Source organism: Oncorhynchus masou, chromosome 6 (genome assembly GCF_036934945.1).
Source record: "Oncorhynchus masou masou isolate Uvic2021 chromosome 6, UVic_Omas_1.1, whole genome shotgun sequence".
NCBI lineage: Eukaryota > Metazoa > Chordata > Actinopteri > Salmoniformes > Salmonidae > Oncorhynchus > Oncorhynchus masou.
Window position 1 is genome coordinate 58,640,700 of NC_088217.1, and position 11,902 is coordinate 58,652,601.

General features: G+C 41.0%; 1 protein-coding gene across 1 annotated transcript in view; it reads right to left on the reverse strand.

Moving 5' to 3' along the window:
* map1lc3a (microtubule-associated protein 1 light chain 3 alpha) overlaps nucleotides 1–10,886 on the reverse strand; it is a 28,422-nt gene extending 17,536 nt beyond the window's left edge. Inside the window, exons 1-3 of the mRNA XM_064969258.1 lie at nucleotides 10,608–10,886; nucleotides 3,878–3,933; nucleotides 3,219–3,325 (exon numbers count right to left, since the gene is read on the reverse strand). Of these exons, the coding sequence (XP_064825330.1) occupies nucleotides 3,219–3,325; nucleotides 3,878–3,933; nucleotides 10,608–10,647 (203 nt within the window). The 5' untranslated portion in view covers nucleotides 10,648–10,886. The remainder of the gene's footprint in view (nucleotides 1–3,218; nucleotides 3,326–3,877; nucleotides 3,934–10,607) is intronic.
* Nucleotides 10,887–11,902: the final 1,016 nt, after the last annotated feature.

Here is an 11,902-nt window from a genome sequence, read left to right on the forward strand (position 1 = left end):
ATATCGCTGTGGAACGTTTCCAACACCTTGTAGAATCCATGCCCTGAAGAATTCAGGCTGTTCTGGGTGCAAAGGGGGGTCTGATCCGGTAGTAGATAGGTGTACCTAATAAATTGTTCAGTGAGTGTACAATGCATTCGGAAAGTTAAAGACATCTTGACTTTATCCACATTTTGTTAAGTTACAGCCTTATTCTGAAATTGATAAGTTTTCCCTCTTTATTTTACCTTTATTTAACTAGGCAAGTCAAATTTACAATGACGGCCTACCCTGGCCAAACCCTAATGACGGTGGACCTATTGTGCGCTGCCCTATGGGACTCAATTACGTCCAGTTGTGATACAGCCTGGAATCAAATCAGGGTCTGTAGTGATGTCTCTAGCACTGAGATGCAGTGCCTTAGGCCACTCGGGAGCCCCAGATCTACACACAAATAGTACCCGCAAAACACCAGAAGGCCAGCATCCCAGAGTTGCCTATTCACTGTTGACATTGAGACTGGTGTTTTGTGGGTACCATTTAATGAAGCTGCCAGTTGAGGACTGTTTCTCAAACTAGACACACTAATGTGCTTGTCCTCTTGCTCAGTTGTGCACCAGGGCCTCCCACTCCTTTCTATTATGGTTAGAACCAGTTTGCACTGTTCTGTGAAGGGAGTAGTACACAGCGTTGTACGAGATCTTCAGTTTCTTGGCACTCTTGAATGGAATAGCCTTCATCTCTCAGAACAAGAATAGACTGACGAGTTTCAGAAGAAAGTTCTTTCTAGCCATTTTGAGCCTGTAATCGAACCCACAAATGCTGACGCTCCAGATACTCAAGTCTAAAGGCCAGTTTGCTTCTTTAAAAGCAGCACAATAGTTTTCAGCTGTGCCAACATAATTGCAAAAGGGTTTTCTAATGATCAATTAGCCTAACACAACGTGCCATTGGAACACAGGAGTGATGGATGCTAATAATAGGCCTCTGTACACCTATGTAGATATACTATTTTTTTTTAATCAGCCGTTTCCAGTTACAATAGTAATTTACAACAGGAACTTCTTTGGGGTAGGGGGCAGTATTGTGCATTTTGGATGAAAAGGGTGCCCAAATTAAGCTGCCTGCTACTCAGCCATAAAAGCTAGAATATGCATATAATTAGTAGATTTGGATAGAAAACACTGAAGTTTCTAAAACTGTTTGAATGATGTCTGAGTATAACAGAACTCATATGGCAGGCAAACACCTGAGAAAAAAATCCAACCAGGAAGTGGGAAATCTGAGGTTTGTAGTTTTTCAACTCAGCCCCTATCGAATACACAGTAGGATATTGGTAATGTTGTACTTCCTACGGCTTCCACTAGATGTCAACAGTATTTAGAAACTGGTTTGAGGGTTCTACTAAGGAGGGGCTCAAAAGAGCTCTTTGAGTGAGTGGTCTGGCAGAGTGCCACAGCCTCGCTCACGTGAACGGTAGCTACGTTCCACTTAATTTCTGAAGACAAAGGAATTGTCCGGTTGGAATATTATTGAAGATTTATGTTAAACATCCTAAAGATTGATTCTAAACATCGTTTGACATGTTGCTACGAACTGTAACGGAACTTCTTTTTACTTTGTCTGCTCCTAGTGAAAGCGCGTCATGAATGTGGATAACTGGACTGAACACGCAAACAAAAGGAGTTATTTTGACATGAATTATGGACATTATCGAACAAAACAAACATTTATTGTGGAACGGGGACTCCTGGGAGTTCATTCTGATGAAGATCATCAAAAGGTAAGTGAATATTTATAACGCTATTCTGACATCTGACTCCATCATGGTGGATATCTGTTTGGCTTGATTTGGGCTCTGAGCACCGTACTCAGATTATTGCTTTTTCTGTCAAGTTAAAAAATTCTGACACAGCGGTTGCATTAAGAAGTGTATCTATAATTCCATACATAATACTTGTATTTTCATCAACATTTTATGAGCATTTCTGTAAATTGATGTGGGTCTCTGCAGCAAAAAAAAAAAAAAAAAATCACTGGATGTTTTGGAACTACTGAACGTAGCGCACCAATTAACCTCAGATTTTTGGATGAACTTTACCGAGCAAAACATACATGTATTGTGTAACATCAAGTCCTATGAGTGTCATCTGATCAAAGATTAGTGATTAATTTTATCTATATTTCTGCTTTTTGGCTGAATGCTTTCTATGACTAGTTGCTGACCTAACATGATATGTTCTGCTTTCGCCGAAAAGCGTTTTTGAAATCTGACACTGTGGTTGGATGCTAGCGTCCCACGTACCCTAGAGAGGTTAACAATGTCTAAACTTTATTTCTGATCAATTTGATATTGTAAATTGACAAAAGTGCTTTCTTTCAAAAACAAGGACATTTTTAAGTGACCCCAAACTTTTGAACGGTAGTGTATATATTTTTCCATTCAAGTACTCCAGTTCAATATAATTTGTGTCAGAACCTAAAACAAATATATATGTTCTGTTCATAAAGATGCACACTCACTGTAAAGAAACAGTGTAGATTTCAGGAAATTGAAAAACAATTGAGAGAAAAAAAAAATTGTACTGTGCGCAGGTAACCGTGCTCAATGGTACATTGTGGGAGGCAACCAGTCTGTCTAGATAAACTACTAAACAACTCAACATGGAAACTATAACATTACTAATTTGTTACTATTGACACTACACAACATGGCATAGGTTTAGTTAAGTAGTTTCCTGCAATAGTCTGACACAGAGCAGTGGTGAAACAGTTATGGTCTACTCCCCTCCCCCACAAGTCATTGACATGGCTGTAATATGAAGAGACAAGCACACAAAACAGGAAGAGAGTCTCTCCCAATGATAACAGGGTGTATTTTGGTGCTAGGGTGTTTAAGTGTTTCCAGCAGAAGTCCCGAGGAAGTCGGGGTCAGTGTGTGCACCAATTATTGGCACACTGCGGCTCGGCCCGCTCTCTGGGTGACACACTCCAGACAAGTAAACAATCTGGTCAACATGATCTGGGGATACAGGCACGTACACAGTTCATTTTCAGACTTTGAGAGAATGTGTTGACTGAGGGGAGAGAAAGGCTCAGCGTGTAAGGTGTTGAAATGATCTCACCATAAACGGACATTCAGGTTCAAAGTGTGGGGTATAGTGTCCATGACTCTGTAGCCCATGGACTACCGCCATGTCATCAAATCCAAACCTTAAGTCATGACTCAATGGTCTTACCTGATTATCTTCACTAACTCGCTCATATTGACATGGTCAGGGACAAGAAACTTTGTCTTGTCCAACACAGGCAGCTGCTTCTCTCCCTTATAACGCTCAATGATTACCTGTAGGGGAGCACCAAGCAATGATAAACAGTTATAAGATGTAATTCCACCACCATAACACCAATTAATACTGAATATTTTACATCAAATATATTAAGGCCCTAAATAAGATATGTTGGATGAATATTTCATATACTAATCGGAAAAGATGGCATTCAGTGTGCTTCCTGGCTATAGTCTTCCACTTCTTCACAATTCTCAACTCAGACAACTGCAGTTGGCATGTCTGAGTATCATGTGAACTACATCAAGAAAGGATCTTACTGTAATCAATTTACTGATATATAAAGAGAGCTTTCAGGAACAATAGCCAGACAACTGAATTATATGCAGACAAGTGTAATGTAGCTCCTCATTGTGTGTGGTGAGCAGGGAAAATAAATGTAGTCAGAGCCACAATTATTGGCACCCTTGATAAAGATGAGTGCTCATACAAAGATGACTGCTCATACAATATACCTCAGTATTTATTTTAGTATTTTTTGCTCATCAAGGGCGCCAATAATTTTGGATGAGACTGTGTATTCTGTTCTAGAGGGCAGTGTAACTTACTGGGATTTTGTTGGGGTGCTGGTCACGGATTTGATGCACTTCTTTGCAACGATCAGCTGCAGATAAGAATTTGTATGTATTTACACATGGAGGTCAAGGTCTCTTTCTCAAGGGAGCACTGTATTTTTCAATTTACAATACATTAATATAAAATACAGAATTACAGACACTCAGACAAACTCCACAGGAAGGTAGTCTATGATCAACATTTTGAACCACCCAAGAGGCACCAATGTGTCCATACATGGGGTGCATAGCAACTAAAGGCTGTTTTTCCTAGGTCTGTAGCAACAGACAGAATTTCCAGGGTTAAACATCCCTGTGATCGGGTATGGTAACTTGTACTTCTATGGGTAAGTGAAGATGTCAGGTAATGTGAGTTTTTACAATAGGGTTTTATAAATGAATAAAATGCAATGTTTTAACCTAAGCAACATCAAATGAGGGCCAACCTACTTTCCAATAGAGCAAGCAGCAATGAGTTTAAAACCTGTCAACCGTGATAAAACTAAGTGCACTATGGAAAACTGCATTTCATTTAACAGCCTCAAAGAAGTGGCAACAGCATTCATCTAAATGTTACCATAGTCTAGGACAGGAAGAAACGTTGACTGATAAGAGACAATCAATGAAAAGGTCTTTCTGATCAGTTGGAAGATAACAGTACCTATCTGCCAATTATCAATATTGCCCCCGTCTGTTTGCGCACATTTGTTTATTATTCCATGTAGCCAGTTAGCAATGCTAATAATACCCGTCTTGTGGGTAGACAAATACTTTCCCCAATAACCTTCTCAATTAAAATGTTAACTGCAAAGTTGACCTTCCTGAAATAATGATGTCATGATCAGAGCATTGAGCGGAGCATCCCCAATTTGACTGGAGTATAGAATGCGTTTCCCAAAGGCTGGAGGGTTGGCTGCCTCGCCCGCTCCATTTAGGAGCTCAGGGAATGCCCGGCGCAGCACGCATTTGTAGGCTACTTGTGTGCTGCTATAGCCCCTTGCTTTAGCTACATCATAGAGTGGGCTAAATATCATGACGTGCTGCAGCAGTAGGCCTAACAGAAACATTGCTAGACCAACACAGACCCCCCCTTGCTTGATACGCAATAAAAAGGTTTGAATGTCCAAATGTATTCGTTTTTTCCCCAGACCTAAATAATTTACTGTCTTCTGATTTCAGCATCGACATGGGCTCAGAAAATACATTTGTTGTTTCTCTATGACTAATTGTTCTATTGAGAGTAAAAACCAAAACCAGGAAAAATAAGAAGTATTATTTTGCCATGCCAAATACTGTTTAGTAACCATTATTTCATCAGGAATATTGACATCTATTGTACACCAAGGACTAGTTGCAGGGTAGATAAGAAGAACTTGCATATTTAAAAGCTATTTAAAAACTGAGTAGCTCAGGACATGTAAAAAATAAAAAATAAATAAAGTAGCTCTCATGCTAGAAAAAGGTTGGAGACTCCTGATCTAGCCAGAAATGTCGCTTTTATATGGGGTGTGCAACTGCAAACATGATCAACATAGAAAATCATAGGCTGTGACTAAACAGTCGAAGAGTTCTCAAAATAGGTATACTAGTTTCAGTAATGCCAATGGTTTTCCACAGAAGTCCAGGGCTCTACAGTGTGAGTATTTCACTCGCATTTGCCCCTAAAAATAGATTTGTGGGCACCGGAAAAAATATTTAGAACACAGTGTGCAATTAAAAATTACAACCTACCGTAATCAATTTTTCCCCCGCTGCTAATTGCTTAAAAACTACAAGTCCCACATTCCACAAGCGGCATGCGCCAACAACAGTAGAGTTTTCTGTGATGACGCAGTCAGAGTCAGAGAAAGGTGAACTGGAAAATAGTTTCAGTATAGGCTATAAGTTAACGTGCAGACATCGCTAAAAATGAAGCCCGTTTAATTTTAAGCGAAAAAGACACGAGGAGAAAGAGGAATCCGGCGATGGGGATTCGCAGCTAATGAAGCCTCTTCACAAGGTTTACCTGAGATAGGGGTGCTGAGAACAACGTTAGCAAAGCTACCGTGACCACCGTGGTCACTAGCCGGTGGAGGGAGAGCATATAGATTCAATGTGAATTGGCTCAAAATGTTCCCATGGCTAAAAGAGATAGCGTAGCGAAACATAACATCTCGCGGCGGCATATCCAGTGCAGAGATCTGTACCTGTTGAGACAGGAGAAACCATCAGGCATGGTGTCAGCAGCCTTGAGGAGGCAAGTGCTGCTGTCTGAGAAGAAGAGGATGCAGCTGAAAATAAAGATAACATTGCATGCTTCATTGCGAAAGAAGAACCTTTCGTCAAATTTGGGCCGCTTAGACCACAAAAATGGAGTTGACATCAATCCCACATACGACAATGATGTAAGACGTGCGGAGATGATCGGTCAAATTGCTGACTTAATGAGAGAGAGCCTGTCAGCAAAGCTGAAGCCGCGAAGTATCCTGTTGTTCTAATAGACGGAGACACTGATATATCCAACACCGAATGCAAGATTGTCTACGTACGCTTGTTGGAGGATGGGAAGCCAGTCAATCTCCTGGTCGGACAACAGACCCTTGAGCACTCTCATGCCATTGATAAGTTGTTCCTCTATAGGCTCGGTGTGGATATTTGCACACAGTCTAGCATCAAGGGAACTCGCTGGATCCCCCATGTCCACAGAGCCCTCAGTGTTCCTACGGCATGGACAAGACAAGGACCTTGCCACTGACTAAGGCCAGTACTCCGTTGTTCTGCAGCACATGGAGCACCTGGCCGTAGCATCAACAACAGCAGAAGTTCAAGGGCAGGCAAAGAAGGTCCGTTTTCCACAGGAAATAAGTTCCCTCGATACCACACTTGTTTTAAAAAATAGATTCAAGACTCAAATGAACTTTCAGAATCAAGTAATTGACAGGTAACAGTTTATTTACTGACTACCTAACAAATAAAGCGGGAAATGCACTAGGGTATTCTGCCATTTTCTTTCAGCCATATTTGAGGAGCTATCCTCACTTAGCCTCACCATGCAAAGGAATGACCTGATCCTCCCCCAAGCCACAGAGTTGAGGAAGACAGTGACCAGACTGGAAGCACTACAGCTTAGGGCAAAGGCAGGAGACATGCTGGAGAAGATCCAGACCATGCTTGCTCAGCAGCAGGGTGATGAGAAGAGATTCTAGGTGTGTTAGGATGAGAGCTTGTTAAAATGTAAGAGAAATTGATGATTAAAATCAATGATCAAGACAGATTCTCAGTGTGAGATTCAATGTATTCGTTGCCCAATAGAACCATTTGAGGATAAGGAGGGAAATGCAGGGAAGTCTTTACTTTCTTCTTTAAAAAAAAATGGGAGACAGACAAATGGCCAGAAATTTCATTGTGTGTTGGTGTGTGTGTGTTATTTCTGTTCAAATGGAATAACACTAAAGGGGAATCTGAAAGGCTTTACGGACCTCACCAATCCCCAGCTAAAGCAACACGAGGCGCCCATCAACATCGGCGTGGATGATCTCAAAGTCAGGTTTGGTGGTTTGCTGAAGGATGAGGGTGTCCAGACCCCAGTGGAGTCTTTCAGAGTGCTAAACCCTGACACATGACCAGGCCAGCCTTCTCACATTTAGCAATGATGGTGTGGCATACCTCATGATGCATTTCAAGGAGCCTCTAGAGGTAAGAATTTATTTGACACTGCACCGCCACATGAGACAATGTTATGTTTGCATATTTGCAAACTCACTTGCTCTGGTTAATCCTGCAGATCAGGATGCAACATGGCTACAATCCAGGATGAGTGGCAGGGGCTGAAAATCCTGGTCAGCCACAATTTCAAGGACAAGTCCTACAGTGGCCTATGGGAGACCATATTGACAAAGGATCCCTACAGGCATGATTACAAGGTAGGCTAATCCTGGGTGGTTATGTATGGTATCCTATGGTTGATTTTGATAAGTTAATGGTAAGAGTTTAAATGAAATTGAAAGATATCTTTTCCCTAGAACATACTGGATTTGGTGCTTCCCATTTCAGCCACCCAGTGTGAGCAAGGCTTCTATGTGTGCAGATTAAGAATTTGACAAGAAGCTGCCTTGGGGTCTCCACCAGCGAAGACCTGATGAGGATCAGCCTGGAGGGGTCTTCTGTCGAGGAGTTGGATCCCACTCCTGCCGTGGACCACTGGCTGACCTCTTAGCACGCCAGACGGCCAACATACAAAAGCAGCTGGACAACTGATATCCTTTGCGTCTAGTAGGCATGGATCAATGTGTGATTTTGGTGGTATGTGCTGTTCCACAGATGTGTCCCTTAGTACACACACACGCAGTATAAATATGTATGTAATAAATTGTTTGTTAATAAACTCTGTTACATTTTACACTGTGTTCCTAAATTTCTTTGTGTGCTACTACATTTTTTCATTTAGGAGCGCAGGTACTCCTTGGGGAAAAAGTTAGCGTAGAGCCCTGCAGTAGTCAAACCCAAATTAGCCTACATCAGCAGTGCAAATGTGTGTGTAGACATTGAGGACATTTGATTGCTCTATCAATTATGTATTCCACTGCACATGGTAATAATTTAGAATGGCCTGACACAAATATACATATCATGCAATCTTGTATGGCACCCATGCACAATCCAGTTTGTGTTTCAAGCCCATCTGTAAAAAGCTCAGGGATGGGGCTTGGCAAATGTAACCACTTTCAAATTCATAGGGTGAATACCCCTGGTGTAGGCTATGAGGTCCGGAGCTTGATAGGCTTTCTGTTCTAATTAATTGTAGCCACCTGGTGTCCCAGGTCTAAAAATCAGTCCCCGATTAGAAGGGAACAATGAAAAAAATGCAATGGAACTCAAGTATGGGTAGCTGCAGCCCAATATGGCGACGGAGTATGGGAGTCGGAAGGAGTGGGTGTACGGAAAGCCAATCAGCTAATTGGGCAGATGTATTGCCACTCAAGAAAGTTGTGTGTGTCTGACTGGACAAGTAGATAAGTGCTTTCTACTGGGTATCACAGTCGTGTCACTGGCGGTAGCTAACGTGGCCATTTTTTCTCACACAATTTTATTTCAAATAAGATAGCAGCCTACACAATAATTAATAACCATCTAGATGTCACCTTTATACATAGACTACTATCAAATCAAATGCATTTGTCACATACACATGGTTAGCAGATGTTAATGCGAGTGTAGCAAAATGCTTGTGCTTCTAGTTCCGACAATGCAGTAATAACCAACGAGTAACCTAACAATTCCAAAACCACTACCTTATACACAAGTGTAAAGGGATAAATAATATGTACATAAAGATACTACTCAATGGGGAGGGCATGAACAGCAACACTGACATATTGGCCTTTGCGCCTGCCTGACAAGCACAACTATCCGGCAAAGGCATGGGAAGTAGCTACCTAGTAGCCAATATCAGGGTGACAGTCACAGTAAGCACAGGCATACAATAACAGTACACATCAATCCCCACTTTAAATTCCTGAACAGCTCCAGAACATCAAGATTAAATGCATTTTGTTCCAGCAATACGGTTTACTTGGATCTATGGACTAGGAAACTCATACGGAAGTTTCTGAAGTAGGGATCTTTAGCGAAGTCCAGCAAACCTTTTGACACAGGATCCAATGATGAGCATTATAACGTTGGATGCTGCCAACCGTTGATAAACCCCACAGAAGAAGAGGCGGCGGCAATAAAAGCCAGCACAGAGTTGTCTTTGACTGTAGCTGGCTAGAGCACTACTTCCCCACAGTTATGTTAATGGTGGCGAGGGCAGTTGTTCGGCAGGCGGGAGCGAAGGACACTGCTAGGACTCTGGCGGTACACAGCAGGTGGGATAGGTAGCTAGCTAACACAATGGTAAACGGTGTATTTCAACACCGCCTGTCGGGCATTGCTTTTCCGCAGTTCTGTTAACAGCAGTTATTCGGCAGGCTGGAGCAAAGGACACTGGGCTAGGGGGCTGTAACCAACAGGATACTCAAGGGGAAAGGAACGCCCTGAATTGTACGCCGCCTTGATTTGTCTATTTTTAGTCCATTTTTACACACCGTAGTCCGATCACACTTCTTCAAAAGTCTGAACTAATCTAAGATAACTCAACAAAAAAACTCCTTAATTTTGACGTTTTTGCCGAAGAGATCGTCACACAATTTTACATCTAATTTTGTTTGCAGAATTTTTCAATTAAAATAAATTGCATGAAAACGAATACTCTCCTTGAATGACAAATACTTTATTTTAGATGCCCTACTGTTGACCAATCACTGACGAAGGGGCGAAGACTTCGGCTCTAAACTATGGCTTGCCTCCTAAAAAAAATGTGCGGTCGAACAGCCGAAAAAACATTCACCACAGTACAAAGATGTCACACTACATGTACGAAGTCAACCATACTGTTCCGGCTGGGAAGCATGCGGATGCCTTTATTATTGACGTTAACTGATCAACTAGCCTAGCTAGCTTAAGCATGCTAACGTCAGTATCAAAGTTAAGGCCTCTCTGGCGTTGGCTGTGTTGTCAACAAATGTATTCTAATTTACTTTAGGTAACTACCATTACACTTACATTCATAATGACGAATACGGAGTACACTGGTAAGCTGTTTTCAATAATACAATATTGCCTGTCCAGTAAAGAATATGCCTAGCTAGCTAAGGTTAGCTCAAAGATCTGTGGTTAGCAACTGGTAACAGCTGACGTTACTTACCGAATGACCTTCTTTGTTTGAATGGTCTATCGGATGGCATCACTGTAGATTACGTTGTGGCTTATAAATTAGATAATATACTAGTAAATATCTCAAGTTGTTTATGGAATCCTCAACAAATGCTGTCTCTTGCTTGTCTGTCAAATCAGTGCTCACTGTAGCTAGAAAAACAGCTTTGGTTTGGAATAAACTAGCTAACGTAGCAAGCGTTTCCTTTTCAGTCCTCACGAGAGCTGGGGGAGGCTATCTTCTGCACTGTTCTAGTAAATGTGGAGGAGGAGTTCAAATGGAGTGTCCGAGGGTTGTCACTAGTTACCAAATCCATGGTGCATTGTGGGTAAAATGGTAACTTGACTGATCTACAATAATGAGTAGTTGTTTATCATGTTTATTTATGATGCCAGGTGATTTGTAGATCAGTCAGTCGGCAGTGGTCTCCACTGTCAGCAGGGGAGATCTACAACCCGTCATTGAACCGAACAAATGCAAGGCTGACCGCTGTACTGCAGGCTTTGTTTGCAAATAAAAGGATCCTCCATTATAGTGAAGGGGAAAATATAGCAATATTCATGGCCAATCTTCGTGTAAATAAATACAAATTTCGAAGCCAATCCAGGTACCCATATAAGCTTCCATTACACCAGATGTATGTCCTTGAAACGAATATTTAAAACATAGAATAATTGAATAGCTAATGGTAGCCTGCCGTACCCCGGTCGGACTTTAACTTGAGATACTCAATGAGAGGTGGCAGCATTGAGCTAGCCTGCAACGTCACTTCCCGGAGTAGGTCAACTGCTCATGTTATGTCTACGTAAATCAGCTTTTTTTTTTATAGATATATATTTAAAAATAAATATATATATATATATATATATAATTTTTATTTTATTTTTATTAACAACAAATCAATACATAAAGCACATGAGGGAACACAAGCATACATATATTACAAACAATGGACAATCGAGCTAGGGGGTACAATATCACATTACAATTACACAAGGACCTTAAGGGACATATATATACTTACAATTCTAACCGTTTTTTTGTTAGTAGAGCATTTAACCATCTTAAAATACTGTTACATTTATTTTTGTAGGGTACGAATGTGGTTTTCTGTTTGTAAATGTACATTTGTGTATATTAAATTTGGCTGAAATAGTAATGAAATTAATTACATAAAAATGTTTCAGCTTAATTCTATTGTATGTAAAGAATCCAAACGGTAAATCTCTCCACAATAGTGTAAAATCTTCATAAATGTGTTCAATTATAAACCTACTGATGTCTTG